This window comes from Leptosomus discolor, chromosome 23 (genome assembly GCF_034619465.1).
Source record: "Leptosomus discolor isolate bLepDis1 chromosome 23, bLepDis1.hap2, whole genome shotgun sequence".
In the NCBI taxonomy this organism is placed as follows: Eukaryota; Metazoa; Chordata; class Aves; order Leptosomiformes; family Leptosomidae; genus Leptosomus; species Leptosomus discolor.
Window position 1 is genome coordinate 2,533,380 of NC_141413.1, and position 17,260 is coordinate 2,550,639.

Genomic DNA, 17,260 nt, shown 5'->3' on the forward strand with positions numbered 1-17,260 from the left:
GAGAAAACAAGAGGGAGCAGCAGTCACCTCCAGAGCCCTCCTGTGCTTGAGCAACATTCACCCACATCCACCCAGAGCTGGGCCACAGTGCCTGGGGTCAGGCACCGAAGCTGGAGGGGTAGGAGCTGCTGAGGGCGCTGACTGGTGCAAAGCAGTTTTCCAGTGACAGCCGGAGCGGCGGCACTGCCGGCTCTCCCCGGTCTCGGGGAGCCCCAGGCTGGTATGGAGCTGGCTGGGGGGCTGTGAGTGAAGGTGGGGGCACTGGTGTGTGGGGAGAGGTGTGGCGTGGGGCACAGGCCAGGGGCACTGAAAGCCCTCCTGGGGGTTGGCACCTGCCAGATCAACAGCCGTTGGCACTGGGGTGGGCTCAGGCTTCTCCATCATCCTCCTCCTCCCCGCTGGAGTCCTGGGGGACCCCACTGACCTGAGACAGAAGTGAGGGGCTTGGTGGGCACAGGAGCCCAGCAGCATCAGGGTGCTGGTGCTGGGATCCCCATGCTTACAGCCACCAGGTCCTTCTGTCCCCTGTCACCCACCTGCTGGCTGGGGTGGCCATGCCAGGCCAGCCAGGGTGCCAGGGCCGTGCCAGCCTCCCCCGTGTCCAGGCGGCCGTGCTCCACCGTCGACTCGTGTGCCATCTGCGGTGGGGAGAAGCCTTACAGAGACGGGCCAGCACTGAACGGCCAAGGGGTTGGGTGCCCACCAAACGCCTCCATCAGCCCCATCCCCGTGCTCAGGCAGGGAGGGAAACTGAGGCACAGTGAGTGAGCCAGGGGAGGGTTGGGAGCTGCATACCAGGACGGGGGGTGCCCGGAAAAGGTAGCTGAAGGGGTAGTAAAGGAAGTTGATAAAGGAGGCGGCATAGAGGTCGGCGTAGCGCATCAGCTGGTTGGCGAAGAGGGTCTGGCGTGAGCCACAGCGGAAGAGGCTGCCCATCTTCCCGTAGCACATGTCCATCTCGTGTGTGACCTTCTGCAGGTGCAGTGGGATGGTCAGGGCACCCACCATCCCTGCTGGGGTGACCCCCGTGGTGGTGGTGGTGGTGGTGATCTGGGGCAGAGAGCTGAGCTGTGCACTGGCTGGGACGGGATCCCGGGCGTCACCTGGATCCGACGCTTGATGGAGCTGATGTCTGGGCGCTCGCTGCTGCCGCTGTCCAAGTGCCTGGAGTGGAAGAGATCCGGCTGGGGGCTCGCCTGGAGGGTCTCCCATGGGTGCCTGCACACCCCCCCTCCCCCCGCCCTGCACCAGTGCCCCCTGCCCATCCTGTGCCTACTCACTGGTACAGCTCTGCCAGGAAGAGGTCCAGGCTCCGCAGCTCCTCAAACAGCTCTGCAAGGGCAACAAGGCCAGCTCAGTGCGAGCAACGTCCCTCATTGCCTGGCAGGACCGACATAGGGTGTCAGGCCCATCCCATCGGGGCTGGTTTTGCCATGGAGGTGGGTAGAGGGCTCCAGGCCACCTCCCCCAGCTGGGCTTGGCCATGTCCCCCGCTGGGCAGGGTCCATGTCCCTGGCCAGACGCTGCTCACCGCTCTTCTCCGTCCAGACCTGCAGCTCACGGGCCAGCTCGGGCACCACCAGGAAGGTGCGCCAGCCCTGCCGCTTCTTGGACTTGAGGATGTCCCCGAAGATGTGGTCTCCCATGTAGAGGATGTCTTTGCCCTTCACACCCAGCAGGTCACAGACCACGTCCGAGGAACCTGCAAGAACCAGACGTCAGGGGGATGGCATGGGCAAGTCACCCCTGCTGCCTGCGGAGCCCGGCCGGGCGCTCACCGCCAGAGTAGACAGCGCAGTGCTGGAGCGGGCCCGTGTATGTCCCGATGCGCAGCTTCCCTGTGTCCTGTGGGACAAGAGGACCCCGGCATGGGGTGGGGGGGGGGTAGGGGGGTACTGTTACCTGTGCCCACCCAACGGCGAATCCCCCCTGCCGTGCCCACGGGATCCCCTGCCGTGCCCACCGCCCCGACTGGCCCCGCGGCAGGGGAGGGTTCTCCACCGTGTTGACTTGGCGCAGGACAGTGCCCTCGGCGAAGAAGAGCGGCTTGCGGGTGTCCACCACGATGAGGTCGAAATAGGATCGCCAGGGGCGCTGCGGGGTCTCAGCCTGCCAGGTGTTGGGGTGGGGGGGGGGGTCAGCCGATGGCGCCCTGCACCCCCCTCCACCCCCCCCGGCCCATACCAAGGACAGACTTACCTCATCCTCATTGCTGGAATTGAACAGGTAGGACATGATGGCCTGCAAGGACACCCATCATCTCCACCACTGTCCCTCAGGGAGGGCAGACCCCACCTGCACTTTGCCCCGCAGGGCCTCCCCCCCAGGACAGGCTGGACCCAGGGTGGGGTGGGGGGACGGACACAGAACCCCCTACTCACGTCAGTGTAGTTGTAGTCGCTGTTGGTGGCCAGAAAAACCTTCCCCACCTCCTTCATGCGGCTCAGCAGCAGCGGCACCCGGGGCTGGCAAGGGGCAAGTCAGTGCGGGGGGGGGGGGTGTCAGGGGAGCCACAGGGACCTGGCTAAGGGGACCAGGGTGGGGAGGGGGGGGCGCAGACACTCACATCCTTCACCACATATTTCTCCAGGTTCTCCAGCGTCTTCTCCTTCAGGCAGCCCTGTAGAGGGGACAGATGCGTCTGGCCAAAATCTCCCAGGGTGATGGTGGGTGGGCACCCCCAGCACTCTCAGCATCCCCCTCCCCAGCCCCCTGCCCACCGCACCCACCAAGAGGTGGACGTGGTCCATGGCCTCGCGCACGTCCTGGAACATGCTGCGGAAGGACATGAAGAGGTTCCCATGCTTGTAGCCGGTGTCGCAGCTGGAATGGTTGGGAAAAGGGGGGGGGGGGGTTGAGTGTGTGAAGGGGCTGCGCTGCCAAGGGGAGATCCCCCCACCTCCAGATCCACCAGGTCCAGACTCTCACCCACCATCTCCCTCTTACTTGACATATCTGGAGCAGTTGGTGAAGAAGTCCACGAGACAAGCGTAGAGGTAGGCCTCTGCCGGGGAGGGGTTAGTGAGAGGAGGCACAGGGGGAGGGCAGCACCCCACGATGGGGTGGGGGTGTGGGGTGTCATCTCACTCACCCGTGAGGTTGAAGAGGGTGTTGAGAATGTGGAAGCGCTTCATGTCGTCCCTCTGGATGAACTTATTGGGGTAATAGTGGAGGATTTCGGCCCTGGGGAGGGAACATGAAGCTTCACACCACACCAAGGGTGTCCCCCCCGTCCCATCCTGTCCGTCCATCTCTGTCCCCCCCTGCCCCAGCCCCCAGGGCAGGGGAGTCCCAGCCTCACCCCTTGAGGAAGCGGAAGCCATGGGCGCAGACCAGCAGGTTCCCGTGGGAATCCACCTTCAGCAGGTTCCCGTACAGGGCATCGAACACCAGCCCCCTGCACCGCACAGCCCAGTCAGTAGGTGGGGGGGTCCCACAGCCACCCTGTGCCCTGTGTGTGCCCTGTCCCCCCAGGACCCGCTGGCACTCACCGGGTGGGAAAGGTGGGGTCGTACTTGTAGGCGAGGATCTCATGGGGGTACCCAATGGAGACGAGGTGCTCCAGCAGCAGGGTGAAGGCCAGCTCCTCATAGTCAGGGGACTTGTACACTGCGGGGGGGGGGGCAACAGGGTGGCGTGGGCAGGGGCTTGGGGGGCGGGGGGGGGGGGGGGGGGGGGGGGGGGGGGGTGTCCACTCCCCCCACACCCTGCCACAGCCCCCTTCTCCCAAAAAAAACGCACTGGCCAAGGTGTAGTCCATGTCGAAGCCGAAGCACTTGATCTTCTCCAGCGCTAGGCTCCGGTTGACAAAGATCCTGGGGGTGACCAGAGCGGGTTATGGGCTGTTGAGGGCTGGGGGTGGCACAGAGGAGGGGATGGGGACCTGTCCCCACATCCCCTGTCCCTACGTCCCCTGTGCCTGGCCAGGGGCTTGGGGGGGGGGGGGGCGGGCGGGGGGGGGCGCCGCACACCCACCCTGGCCCGAGGGCCCCGCAGTGAATTATTGGAGCAGAAAAATGGGCTTTTGAGCTGGAAATGGAGCCGGGGGAGGGTGGGTGTGTGTGCAGGGCAGGGAGGGGGAATGATGAGCCCCCTGTTTTGGCCTAACACCCCCCCCCCCGTGTGTCTACATGGGGGGGGCTCCTCCCAGGGCTACTACCCCCCCCTCAACGGTCCTCCCCCATACCTGCACCCCGGGGTCCTTCCCCCATGTCCTGCCCCCCCCGCCAAGCGCCCCCCCCATACCTGCCCCCCCCCATACCTGCCCCCTCAACCCTTTCCCTGCAGCTCCAGGTCCTGCTGGCCCCGATCGCCCCCCCCCCCCCGCCCCCCCCCTTGTCCAGGCCCCCGGCCCGCCCCCCCCCCCCCCCCCCCCCCCCCCCCCGCCCCGGCCGCCCCCCTGCCCCACCGGTGCTGGCAGTCCCTCCGCAGCGCCCGCGGGTCGCCCTGCCCCGGGCCCGGGGCCGCCGCCGGGCCCCGCTCCCCCTCGCTGCCCATCGCCGCCGCCTCCGGCCGCCGCCTCCGGCCGCCGCCGCTTTAACGGGGCCCCGCGGGACCGCCCCGCCCCGGCCTGCGGCCCCCGGCCCGGCCCCCCCCCGAGACGCAACAGCCCGGACGGGACCCGGGGGCACCCCAGGGCGGTGACCCCCGAAAGGGGGCAGTGCCTCTCCCGTGCACCCCTCCAATGGGGCAGCGGGGTCCCCCCCCGTGCACCCCCCACATGGGGCAAAACCCCTCCATACACCCCCAAATGGGGAAGTGGGGTCCCCCCCGTGCACCCCAAAATGGGGCAGTGCCCCCCCGTGCCTCTCTAAAAGAAGGTGTGTCCCCCCCCCTTCTCCGGACCGTCCCCCCCCCCGGGCTGTGCCCCCCGTGCCCTTAAGCCCCCCCCCCCCCCCCGGAGGAAGCGCCCTCCCACGGCCCCGGTCCCGACGGCGCCAGGAGCGGCCGCGGGCGCCCGGCCCGGCCCGGAGCCCCCGGGGCCGGTGTTTGCCCAGCGGGGCCGCTGGCAGCGGGAGCGCCCGGCGGGGAATCATTAACCGGGGTCAAGGACCGGCCCCGCCGCTGCCCCGATGGGCGCCCCGGACCCCTCCCCCCGTCCCCGGAGGGGGGGGCTGCACGGCACGGCACGGCACGGGGTGGGTGGGGGGGTGTTGTCCAGCACCCGGGGCCACCCCCGGCACCTCACACCGGAGGGACGGGCCGGGACATCGAGGCCAGTCCCGGCGGGAAATGTCTCCCATCCCCGTGGGTCACATCCCAAACCCTCCAGGGCCCGTTCCCGAGCCCACGTGTCCTCCCACCCCTCAGCACCCCCAGGGAGCCCGGGGCACCCCGGTTGGCACCCCACCCACCCCAGCCCAGTGCCAGTCCCAGGTCCCACTGCAGTGGCCCCACAGCTCTTGCGACACCCCAGTGCTAACTCGCTGACGTGGGTCCCCACACCTGGCCTTGACCGAGGCTGTACCCCTGTCATCGGGGGGGGGGGGGGGGGGGGGGCGACACACAACACTGTCACTGAGTGGATAGTGACACCCCCCCCCCCCCCCCCCCTACCCCGGGAACAGGCAGGAGCATCCCTCAGGCACACTGGGGATGGGGACAGGGAGGGGAGGGCTGTAACAGCCCCTGTCCCAGGGCTGGAGGGGGGTCAGGAGTTATGTGTCACCACCCCCCCACCCCCCCCAGGTGTTGGTCCCCGATAACCCCCCCTGCAGAGCTGGGGCACAGCCGGTCCCGTGACACTGGGGGACACGTGGGGCCCTTATCAGCTGCCCCAGGCCCAGCTCCCTCCCAGGGTGTGGGTCCAAGGAGGGGCAGGGCAGAGGCCACGGGGCAGCACATGACAGGGGACAGGTCCCAGGGCCCCCCCGCCAATCACCAGTGGCACTGGTATTAAGAAGGAAATCTTTATTGAGTCCGAGGTAGCAGCAGTGGAGGGGGGCCAGGGGCTGCCCCCCAAGGACCCCCAAGCGGGATGGTTGGGCAGCATTGATGTCCACGCCACTACAGCAATGGAGGCAAAGCTGAACGCAGCACAGCCCACGGTGGGGGGGATGCCCCACAGCCCCCCTGAGCCCTCCCAGGAGGGGCAAGGCCCAGCCCCAAGTCTTTTTGAGGAATCACTGCCAGGGGAATCTTAATTAAGTCATTAAAAATAAGACAAGTGGCCTCCCATAACTGCTAATCTAAAGCTACAGCGCAGCAGGGGAGTCACCCCGGGGGGAGGAAGGACAGGTACAGCCTCAGTGCTGCACACAACCCCCACCCCCCCCGCTAGAAAATGAGCGCCAAGACATTTATATTAAAAAAAAAATACTTCAGTGACAACACTATGCAGAACTGAGGAAGCCCCAGAGATGATGGTAGCCCCCATCCTGCGGTGGGACAAACCTCCCTGGCTCCTGGAGGGGGGGCTGGCAGCAGGGGAGCAGGAGCAGCGTGAGCCTCAGTGCCCTCACACCTTCAGGATGGCGTACTTGAAGACAGCCATGATGGCAGCGCTGATGAGACCCGAGATGGGGACGGTGACAAACCAAGCCATGAAGATATTGCGGAAGAGGCGCCAGTCCACCGCCTTCCTGGAGCGCAACCAGCCCACCGAGACCACGGAGCCCACCTGCCCGAGGAGGCGGGACACAGCTCAGCATCGCAGCAAGATGGGGCACCCATCGGGTGTCCACCACCCCAGGGAAAGCCTCAGCTGTGGGGCCAAGGGTCTTGCTCCAGCCTCTGGGGACCCAGCAGACCCCATGCAGAGAGGACAGGGTGGTGATGGGGACAGGTTCCCACAGCCACTTGGCAGAGCCCAGGGGGTCCATGGAAGGGGTTTTGTTCTCCCATCACCTCCCTGAATGTCCCCTCAGCCAAGGACTCCCCTCAGCTGCTGCCACCCCGCATCGAGATGCGAACGGCAGAGCAGGGAGCTGAAGGCCGGCCAACAGCCTAGTTGGGGACCTCCCGCACAGCTCAGCCTTCTTAGCACCAGGACTTGGGGGGAAGCTGAGCTTGCACCAAGCCGGTGTCATCCCCTCCTGCCACCCCGACCTACCTTGCAGTGGGTTGTGCTGATGGGGAGGCCAACATTGGAGGCGATCACCACCGTCAGGGCAGACGCCAGCTCGATGCTGAAGCCGCTGCAGAGACAGAAAGCGTGTGAGAACCCAGGCACAGGACCCAGCCCCCTGGCCCAAGCCAGACCCAAATTGCTCTTCCCCAGGCAGACCCTGCCCAGGGGGTTCAGCTCCTCATCCGGTCCTCCAGAGCCCCAGACCGACCCCCACAAGGGATGCAGGGAGGTGGTACCAGACCATGCACACCCCAGCTCCACCACCCCGAGCAATGAAACCCCCAAGAGAGAACAGAGAGGGGCTTTAGGAGCAGGGTGCAACTCTAGGAATGCCTGAAACCTCCCGCCCTGCCCCAAGGCAGACCTTACCTTGATGGTGTGATGGGAGTCAGGTCCTTCCCCATCGTCTGGATGACTCTCCTTCCCCAGACCCACAAGCCGATGCAAATCCCCACACCTCCATAGAGCAGGAGCCAGATGGGAGTTGCCACCTTGGCAGCCACATCACTCGTCTGATAGACCAGGTAGAGTGCGACCAGGGGACCTATGGCATTGCTGGAAGAGAAAGGAGAGCTGGTCTAGAGGGCAAGATGGGCACCAGCCCCAGCAAGCAACCCTGCTGCTCCAGCTGAGCCAACTGACCTGACATCATTGCCACCGTGAGCGAAGGAGCCAAAGCAGGCAGTGAGGATCTGCAGGAACTGGAAGAGGAGGGACACCTCGGGTTTGTCCTGGTCATGCCATTCTTCCAGGGAGCTACTGCTGCCCTTGTGGTCGCTGACGCCCATCTCCACCTGGGCTGTGTTCAGATCCACGTCTGCAGCCGGGTGGGCATCCGCCACCGCGTTGCAGTAGCTGGTGTAGCTGTCCATGCGGACCCTCTTCTTGGTGTCCACCACGGGCCAGGTCAGCTTCTCCATCTCCTCCCCCTCCTTGGCACGGAGGGAGTCCAGGGGCATGCCGCAGATGGCCATGGTGTAGGAGGTGTAGCTGTTGTTGCGCCGCAGGGGCTTGTCCCCCGAGTCCCCCATGCAGTCCCCCATCTTGGCCAGGTGCAGTTTGTGCAACAGCTCCTTGTAGAGGCCGGAGTCCTTGTGCACGGTGTGGTACTGGTACTGCCCGCTGGAGCTCAGTTGGTGGCCCACAGCCTGGTTAAACTGGACGAGGTTGCCGTTGGGCAGCCGCACAGCTCCTGCCGAGGGAGACGGCACGGGTTTAGCACTCGGGATGGAGGGAGACCACCCTAGCACCCCCCCATAACACCCCTCACTGCCACTCACCACTGTCGATGCTGGTTTCCTTCAGGAGGCTGGGGAGCCTCTCCTGCTCCGGAGCCTCCTCCAGGTCCCCCAGGTTGAAAGAGACTGTCCGCTCCTCCACTGCTGCCCGGTGGGGCACGGCCAACCCCACATCAGCAACAGGGCTCTTGGCATCGCCCAGGGGCACCTTGGGCTCCTTGTGGTCCTCCTTCGGGCTGATGTTCTTCTCCATCAAGGGGCTTTCAGAAGGACTTGATTTGATTTCTCCTGTGAAGGGAGGCTGCTGCCATCAAACCCCTTCCCACCACCACAACCAACACCAGGAGCAAGCCCACACCCCTCACCACTCAGATTTATGGCAGCTAAATAAAAATTTACAGCTTCCCCCTCATTCTGAACTTCAGAAACTGCTGGGCAGTCACACCTTGTCCTGGGCACAACAGCCAAACCATCACAAGCCAGCTCATCTCCTATTTTTAGGCCCCCACCCACCCACACGGGGTGTGGTGAGCACCATTATGGGGCTTTTATGCCCATTCTTCCTAGGGCAGAGGTTCCTCTTTTAGCCATGTTTGTCCCATCCCCATTCCTGGCAGCTGTGGGATGCTCTGGACCTGCTTCTAGGGTGGTTGCGACCCCTGAAGCTGATGGGAAGGTGCCCAGAAGAGCCCAACTCCTCTACCAACCCATCAGCTCCAGCCTGTGGCAGGACTTGCCTACCTGGGCTCCCCTCCAGCTCCCACTGGTGAGTGACAAACCCAAACAGGAGCCGGTCCCCACCTCCCAAGCACAGTCTGGTTTCCTGTCCCACTGGAAGAGCCAAGCCAGTGGCACCAAGCCCTGGAAGCTGAGGTTGTTACTCCCCCTCTACTGGGAAAAGCGTGTTTTCTCCAGGTGAAAACATGAGGTCAGCTCCTTCAGACAACAACAACAACAACCCACCTCCTGGTCACAGCCGTGACCATTTCCCAGCCAGTTCGCTCACTGCAAGGGCCAGGCATCCAGCCCCTGCAGAGCTCGTCTCCCCCTGCACCCCCACCTCCTCCCAATGATGCTCTCCAGCAGGCAGGCTGCCTTAGCAGGCAGGAGCGCCTGCCTTGCAGGCAGGAGTTAAGCCGAAGCTCAAACAGCTGGAAGAATGTCAAGGGCAGCCATAAAGCTGTTAGTCACACCCCAATTACACCAGTCTGACAAGGACACTGGTTATCCCCTCATCTCCAGTTCCTTAAGTGCCCCAGACTGCACACAAAATTTATATGCAAGACCACACACGACTACAGGAAAGCTGCCTGTACTTTTCAGAACTCGGGACTGCTCTTTTGGATGCCTTTCAATAGAGTGGGTTTTCTTTTTTTTTTTTTTTTTTTTTTGCTACAGGGAAAGGATTTCATCAGCTTACACAGCTTTAAACTTGTGATCTGCATCCGCCAGGCCAAAGACTGATCAGCAGGTATGCGGAGGATTAAAGGTTACACTGGTTAACAGGCAGGTTGTTCTCCTGCTTCTCCTCTGTTCAGTGGTGAAACCAGGCTGTTCCATATCGCCTGCTCTCCTGCGCAGTTCAAGGAGAGCTGGCCCTGCTGCAAAGTCAGCTGCCAGGCGCCACTCGGCAGCACAGCAGCTACTTTGAGGGGTATTTTGGGGTCCCAGGGAGCAGCTTTCTGGGGCTGCTGCAGGTTAGGAGCACGCAGGGGGGGTCCAGCTCGAGGAGACGCGCCCCAGTGACTCAGGGTTTGCAGAGCAGCTTAAGCGCTCACTGCAGCTGAGGATCCCTGCTAATAACAGCCCTGCGGCTAATGAGATCTCCCGCTGGGAAAAGAAGTTGGTTAGTCCGAGCATGCCCTTCCCCCGAAGGATTGCAAAGAGAGGCGTTACTTACGTTCGATTTTCTTCTTCATTCTTGGACATACAAAGAACCAGACGACGAGAGCACAGACAACAGCACTCCCCGCCGAAATTAGGAGGATACCCCAGAGAGGAAGTTTGTCAAAGCCCAGCACTAGGAAATAAAACAACGGATCTTTGAAAACCTCCGGGCAAAAGCTTCCTCGATGCATGACTTTGCTCTTCCCGGCACGGGGACTCCCATCACCTGCAACATCCCTCAGCTAATTCACCTGCCAGGGAGAAATGCCGTCGGAAAGCCATCACTGACCGCACAGAAAGCAAGAGCTTCACCCCCACAGAAGCCCCCCCAAGTTACAATCTCTCCCTATCAAAAGCTAAATTTTTCACATGTGCGGCCACTTCCCCCTCCCTCCCGCAGCCAAACCTGATCAGGGACCAGCATGTGCCCTGAGCAGGGACAGGAGGCTCCTCGCAGCCCTTGTCTTGCTGCAATGTCAAAGAAAAAAATAAAAATCCACCACCCAGCACGGCTGCTGCAGCGCCAGCGCCGCTTCCCCCGGTCAGGGAGAGGACACGCAGGACCCAGGCTGCTCCCCTCGGAGAGCCCCATGTCTCCGATTCACTCCTCCAGCTGCCGGGGGAAGAGGATTCTCCTGCTCCGCGCGTCCTTAGGAACTTAAGCTCGAGTTTCAAGGCACCCAAGGTGGTACATGACCTAGTTACGAGCATTTTCACATGCAGCGTGACTTTTAGCAGAGGTTTTGCATCACACAGCCTGCTGCACGCCCCCCCCCCTCCCCCCGGCTGGGGTATCAGGTGCTTGCAACCACTGAACTCCTGCGTTTTCTGCTGCAGGCAATAACCGAACTGCTCCGAATGCACCACCAGCAACACCGCGGCTGCTTTACCCACGGGTTTGGCTACCTGCTTGTGCCAAGCCTGGCTCACCAAAGGCTGGACTGGCACAGAGCTCACCCAGCCCTCCTGCAGTGGAGGACTCTGGATAAACACGAATCCACCTCGGGGGTGGCAAAGTGATCTTGGAGCAGTGCCCCCAGCAACCCTGCCTTCTCCCCTGGGCTGGAAAGCCGAGGGAAGGGGAAGCTGACATCCCCGTAAAAAATTTTTCCAGCCTCTGTTTACAGAGAAAACCCTGCGGAGCCAGCACCGACGGCTCTCACCCCACCTGCAACAACTCCTCCACAACAGGAAACCCACGTTCAGACCAAAAACAGCTCAACGCCGACTCACCCCGGCGGATGGAGGTTACGGAGCCTCCAGCTCCGCAGGCAAAGCCGCCCTCCCCTGCCAAGCCCTCTCCTAGTCCTGCCCACGACCTGTCCCCCACCCTGCTCCACAACAGCCAAACAAGCACTTCAATTTGGCTTTTCCAACTCCTCTTCTCGGTTACAGGTGCCAGCTCTTCTTGCCAGGGATAATTAGTTTATTCTTAGGGACAAGGTGAATCAGGAGGCACAGCCTCCATCCCTGCTCCCAGCCTCCCCACCGGCAGCCCAAGGAGTCTCTTCAGTGGCAGCCGGGTACCTGAGTTTTAGCACAGGTAAGAGAAGGGAAGGGGAAGTCAAGTTATCTGCCAAGTCCTGTGAAGTCTAAGGAGAAAGGTCTGGAGGGGTTTAGTTTGAGCAGGTCTCTTTGGTTGGGCAACTATCTAGCCCAGAACTCAGCGCACGCTAGCCTGCAGCCTTCTGTAACCGGCACAGGCCAGCCGCCTTCTAGAAGATTTCAGCCCTGTAAAGCAAAAAAGGGGTAAATCGTGCATTTAATGGAGGTTCTGTAAAGAATGTAAAAATTAAGGTTCAAATGTTCTGATGCGTACTTACAAGGTGCACCGGTATACATGATGGAGAAGAGGTTGATCCCCACGGTACAGGCATAGAAGACTGGCAAAGCTCGCAAGCCGTTGGGAACGGGATCCACCTGCAAAAGGAGGATTAGTGCTGCAGAAAGCCAGACCGTGAGGGTCGTGCAGCAGGCAAGCAACAGCCCCTTCCCAAAAGGGGGGGGGTGGTGGGGTGTGCCTTTGGTCAACTGCTGAGCAAGCCCGAGCTCCCAACAGCTTTTGTAGAATAACCTGTGGGGTGGCCATCACCAGACACGCCCCCCCCCCCCCCCCCCCCCAGCAGCCTGGGGCACAGAAGGTGGCAGAAGGCCGTGGGTCCCACGAGGCTCCCCAGGACAGGACCAGCCACCACTCCCAAGGCTGAAGCATCTCATCTGCTCCCGAAGCCAGGGGCTGCCTGGCTCTCGGACCCTTCCCAAGGCTCCCCAGCCTGCAGACCCCCACAGCCTCCAGCTGCACGTATGTTTTCTTTCAACTCCCCAGGCACTTTCAGACAAAACCATTTGTCCGACAAAGCTTTTACCTTTTTCTAGCTGACTTAGACAAAATAAAACAAAAAAAAAAGAGTCCATTACTCACAAAGTAGCTTATTTGACCACATACCTGCACAGAGAGGCCCTCACCCGAGCAGCAGGAGCACTTAATCTCCGCTGCTGCCCAGCAATCAGGGTCTAGCGTCAGTACAAATACACTGAGTGTTACCAAAGGCTGAGCAGGACGGAGCAACCGGACTATTCAGCACCAGAATGAAGCGTGACAGGGCCAGCCCAGCTTTGAAAGGCCAGTTATGCAAGGTCCCTCTGACAGCAGTGACACTGAATTGTTTTAAAGGGCTGCCAGGTAGAAACCAGCAGTGATAAGATCTTAACATCTCTTGAACCAGAAATGGTTAGGGCCAAGACCTAAAATAATTTAAGTTAACCGCAAATATGCGGAAGAGAATGCTGGAGTTCCTCTCTACAGCTGCCTGGATACCCCTGCTCTGGGCTGGCAGCATCCTGGGCTCCAGGGTTGGCATTATCTCAGAAAGATGAGGTCTAAAAGCGCCACCTCCATTTCAAGCACCTTTGGGTGCCAAATCCCTCTTCCTAGGCTTTCAGACATTCCCAACAGTGGGAGTGTGTCCCTGGAGTGAGCCAGAGCACCCCTCACTTTACCTGGGGCCCCAGATAGGAGGAAAACACAGTTTCCACAGCACCAGGGACAATTCTGGCTCTCCTGGCTTAAAAAAAAAAAAGCCATTGCTGTTGGTCATCACCTTCATCTGCAGCCTGACACAAAAGGAGGTCCAGCCTTGCACCAGGACTTAGGAAAAGCCTGACAAGCAGCTCTGATCTTATCAGTTCTGGGTTACTTCGCTACTTGGAAACTGCAGCTGTTTCTGCCGAGGCCAGGCAGGACGCTCTAGGCCCAGATGTTCTGCAGGAGGCAAAGTGATGCCTCCTCACCTTCCAGGCTCCTGGAGCAGCTCCAGGTCTGGTTTTCCCATCCCTTCAGTTCCTCCTGAAGGCCTCACCCAACTGTCAACGCAAGGATGAAAGTGCCCAGAGAAGCTGTGGTCCATGTAAGCCAACCAACCCATCCAATGGGCAGCTAGGGGAGCAGCTGGGAGCCCTGGGGTGTCAGAAAATGGGTTGGACAACTCTTACCTTACAGAGGATGAACCTCCGGACGAGGAAGAACAGGACAGCAGACATGATGCCCGAAAGGAGGGGTGAGATGAACCAGGACAATACTAGGAGAGAAGAGGCACAATCAGCATCCCGCTGCTGGGAGCCCAGGGGGCACACGGAGGTGGTCACACAAGCTGGACTTACCAATCTTTAGCAGCTCAGACCACTTGACACCCTCCTGCCCTTTGGCCACCAGTGAAAAGCCAATGGTTGCACCAACGATGCAGTGGGTACCAGAAATGGGGAGCTTCAAGAACGAAGCCACTAGCTGCCACACAGCAGATCCTGGAGGAGAAGCCTGGTAAGAAAGCCATCACTGGGGGCACCTTGGGGCACACTGCACACCAACCGCCCACTCCACCACCACCACCATTTTGACACCCTATTCCTCACCGAACATGGCGCTGATCGACCCCGCCATCAGCAGCTGCTGGGTGGAGTTGTACATCTCCACGTCGATCAGCCCTTTCCGGATGGTCTCGCTGACTTTGGCTCCCAGGAGGACAGAACCCACCGTCTCAAAGACGCTGGCCAAGATGCAGGCTTGCCGGAGGGTCACCACCCCTGAGCCCACTGCTGTCCCAAAGGAATTGGCCACGTCGTTGGCACCAACAGAGAAGGCCAAGACGAAGGCGATGATGAAGCCCAGGACCAGCATCCAGAGGAAGCCCGCCATGGGGGTGGGGGGCACGGCAGGGGTCGGGTCCATGGTTTGGGGGGGGGGGGGGCCGAGGTATTAATAAATTAGGTATAAAATTAAATACGGGGATGGGGGAGTCGCTATAGGGAGCGGGGGTGCTCCGCCGTCCTACGGCCCGGCCGGCCGCAGGGACTGGGGACCGTGGGCCGCGCCATGGCCTGGGCCGTTCTTCATCCTGCGGGAGAGACGGGGCTCAGCGGGGAGGTAGCGGATAACGGCCCTTCCCGCGCGCCGGTAACGTCCGCTGCCGCGCGCGCGCGCCGGCGCCGCCGCCGCCATGTGCCCGCCCCGCCCCCGCCCCAGCCCCACGCCGCCGCTCACCGGCAGAGCCGGGCCGGGCCGGGCCGGGCCGCGCTGTCGCTGCGCTCAGCCGGGAACCGCCCGCTCCGCTCCGCTCCGCGCCGCCCCCGCCGCCTTCCGAGTGGCGCCGCCGCCGCCGCCGCGCTTTAACCGCCTGCCTCCGCCTCACGTAACGGCCGCCCCGCCCCCCCGCCCGCCTGACGCGCGGCACCGCCCACGGGGCCCATTGGCCCGCTCGCCGGCGGGGCGGGGCGAGCCCGCGCCGCCATTGGGCAGCGTCCAGCACGAAACGGGGACCCCGCCCCGCCGCCCGCCGCGCCCCCGCGCCGGCCGCGCGCCCCGGCACCACGTGCTCGTTCAGCGGCGCCCCGGGCGGAGCGGAGCGGGGCGGCTGCCGGCGCGATCGCCCCGGTTCGGCTCGTCCCGGTTCGGCGGGGCTGGGCTCGGCCCGGCCCGGTTCTGCTCGGCTCGGCCTGATTCGGCTGGGCTCGGCTCGGCTGGGCTCGACCTGCTTGGGCTGGACTGGGCTGGTTTGGCTTGGCTCAGTCTGGTCCGACTAGGCTCGTCTTGGCTCAGCCCGGCCCAGCTGGGCTGAACTTGGCTGGGCTTAGACCGGTTTGGCTGGGCTCAGCCTGATTTGGCAGGGTCAGCCCGGTTTGGCAGGGTCAACCCGGTTCGGCTGGGCTCAGCCCGGTTTGGCTGGGCTCAGCCCAGTTCAGCCGGGCTCAGCCCTGTTTGGCAGGGTTCAGCTTGGTTTGGCAGGGCTCAGCTCGGCTGGGCTCAGACCGGTTTGGCAGGGCTCAGCTCGGCTGGGCTCAGACCAGTTCATCTGGGCTAGGCTTGGCCTGGCCTGGCTGGGCTCAGCTCAGCTGGGCTCAGACCAGTTCGGCTGGGTTAGGCTCAGCTCAGCCTAGCCCAGCTCAGCCGGGCACGGTTTAGCTGGGCTCAGCCCGATTTGACTAGGCTGGGCTGGGCTCAGTTCCGCTCGGCTCAGCTCAGCTCGGCTGCACTCTCTTTGGCCCGGTTTGGCTGGGCTGGGCTGAGCTTGGCCTAGTTCGGCTGGGCTAGGGTGGGCTCAGTTCGGCTCAGCTCAGCTTGGCTGGGCTTGGCTTGGCCTGGCTCAGTCGGGCTGGGCTCGACTGAGCTCAGCTCAGCTCAGCCTGGCTCGTACCAGCTCCACTCAGCTCAGCCTGGGTTGTCTCCACTTGGCTCATACCAGTTTGGCCCAGCCCTGGCACAGTCCGGCATGGCTCAGCCCGGCAGTGGGCTTGGCTGGCCTCTGGCATGGCCTAGCACAGTTGGTCTGACACAGTGCGGGATCAGCTCCAGCATGGCCTGGCACAGGTGTGGGCTGGCTCAGCTCTGGCACAGTCCAGCACTGGTGTGGCACATCCTGGCACATGTGTGGGCTCGGCTCCGGCACAGTCTGGCACAGCCCAGCATGGATGTGGGCTGGCTCAGCTTTGGCACCCGTGCGGCACTGCTGGGCACAGGTGCAGCCTCGCCTCTGGCATGTTCTGGTACAGCTCAGCACGAGTGTGGGCTCAACCGGGCTCTGGCACTATCTGGCATGGCCTGGCACGGGTGTGAGCTCAGCTCTGGCATGATCCAGCACAGACGTGGGATTGGCTTGGCTATGGCATGGTGTGGCATGGGTTGGCACAGGTGTGGGATTTGCTCCAGTATGGTCTGCTTTGGCTCCATGTGGGTCTGGCACACATCCGGCACAGTCCGGCATGGCTCCGAGCTCAGCCACAGCATGGCCCTGGCACAGCTCTGGCACAGGTTACACTGGACCCAGCTCCGGACCAGCCCGTGCCAGGCACAGCACCAGTACTGCACTGGGTCAGGGGGGCACTGAGCTGCAGACCACCAGGCTGGCACCACGGTGCGGCTCGACACTGCTCCGGGCTCTGGATCAGCATCACCCACGGGCCTTGTGCCAGCTCCGGCTGGGCGCCAGCACCCAGCAGCAGCACCAGCCTGGGGGGCACCCGCCTCACCCCGGCACTAGCGTACCCCAGGTTCCCCCCCAGGCAAAGGCCCCATGCGGGGACCAAAATTCGTTCCCACCAAGACCCACTGCGGCACCAGCACCCGCAGCCGAGTCAGCACGGCTTGGGGGATCCGACAGGGTCCCGGGAGGTTCATGGGTCCCCCCACCTCCCCCCAGCCAGGGCGGCACAGGCAGGGGGACACCCCTGGCTGCTGCTGGTGTGCACCCCACCCCGTGGACATGTGTGCACCCATGGCCCCCACGTGCAAATGCTGGGTACACACGTGTGCCCCTGGGGGCGGGGTGGCCATTGCCCCTTCCCACCTCGGGGTGACCGTTGCCCAGCAGGAAGCGTGGCTCAGCGGGCAGAGCCGCAGCATCCCGGCCCTGGGGCAGTGGGTCAGCCCCACACAGGAAGCTGGGGTGTCCGGCCAGGACGGGTTGTGCACGGGGCAGCGGCTCGATGCTGGCCGGGACTGGTCTGTCACGGGCCATCGCATTGCGGGGTCGCTGTTGACGTGGGCCCGCAGATGGCACATGGCGCTGGGGGGGAA

The 17,260-nt window shown here is 63.0% G+C and overlaps 2 protein-coding genes across 5 annotated transcripts; both read right to left on the reverse strand.

Moving 5' to 3' along the window:
- Window positions 1–317: 317 nt before the first annotated feature.
- On the reverse strand, window positions 318–4,497 carry LOC147413868 (cytosolic purine 5'-nucleotidase-like). Of its 3 annotated transcripts, XM_086477118.1 has the most exons (18): window positions 4,409–4,497; window positions 3,742–3,815; window positions 3,492–3,609; window positions 3,302–3,397; window positions 3,092–3,183; window positions 2,947–3,004; window positions 2,730–2,823; window positions 2,567–2,620; window positions 2,382–2,465; window positions 2,200–2,241; window positions 2,002–2,109; window positions 1,779–1,845; window positions 1,532–1,702; window positions 1,281–1,332; window positions 1,104–1,164; window positions 796–972; window positions 537–638; window positions 318–424 (listed from the first exon to the last, which is right to left on the reverse strand). In XM_086477118.1, exons 1-18 carry the CDS (start codon window positions 4,495–4,497, stop codon window positions 368–370), a joined length of 1,596 nt encoding a protein of 531 aa, XP_086333244.1. In that variant the 3' UTR covers window positions 318–367. The 3 variants fall into 3 exon arrangements, with proteins under 3 accessions (XP_086333244.1, XP_086333243.1, XP_086333242.1); XM_086477117.1 differs by having other exon boundaries at window positions 2,002–2,241; XM_086477116.1 differs by having other exon boundaries at window positions 3,492–3,815.
- A 1,398-nt stretch (window positions 4,498–5,895) lies between these two features.
- SLC20A1 (solute carrier family 20 member 1) lies at window positions 5,896–14,419 on the reverse strand. Of its 2 annotated transcripts, none has more exons than XM_009955222.2 (10): window positions 14,104–14,419; window positions 13,855–13,995; window positions 13,687–13,772; window positions 12,018–12,114; window positions 10,208–10,327; window positions 8,350–8,595; window positions 7,712–8,261; window positions 7,439–7,624; window positions 7,052–7,136; window positions 5,896–6,619 (listed from the first exon to the last, which is right to left on the reverse strand). In XM_009955222.2, exons 1-10 carry the CDS (start codon window positions 14,417–14,419, stop codon window positions 6,458–6,460), a joined length of 1,989 nt encoding a protein of 662 aa, XP_009953524.2. In that variant the 3' UTR covers window positions 5,896–6,457. The 2 variants fall into 2 exon arrangements, with proteins under 2 accessions (XP_009953524.2, XP_086333241.1); XM_086477115.1 differs by having other exon boundaries at window positions 10,208–10,348.
- Between the last annotated feature and the right edge of the window lie 2,841 nt (window positions 14,420–17,260).

Bases quoted from the DNA above. Each gene is read 5' to 3' on its own strand.
- LOC147413868 (XM_086477116.1), bottom strand. From the start codon at position 4,497: ATGGGCAGCGAGGGGGAGCGGGGCCCGGCGGCGGCCCCGGGCCCGGGG. The intron at 3,184-3,301 runs GTGAGGCTGGGA...TTCCCTCCCCAG, and splicing joins GGCTTCCGCTTCCTCAAGGG to GGCCGAAATCCTCCACTATT. The intron at 2,110-2,199 runs GTAAGTCTGTCC...AACACCTGGCAG, and splicing joins ATTCCAGCAATGAGGATGAG to GCTGAGACCCCGCAGCGCCC.
- SLC20A1 (XM_086477115.1), bottom strand. From the start codon at position 14,419: ATGGACCCGACCCCTGCCGTGCCCCCCACCCCCATGGCGGGCTTCCTC. The intron at 8,596-10,207 runs GTAAGTAACGCC...CTCCCTTCACAG, and splicing joins AATGAAGAAGAAAATCGAAC to GAGAAATCAAATCAAGTCCT. The intron at 8,262-8,349 runs GTGAGTGGCAGT...CTCCCTCGGCAG, and splicing joins GGAAACCAGCATCGACAGTG to GAGCTGTGCGGCTGCCCAAC.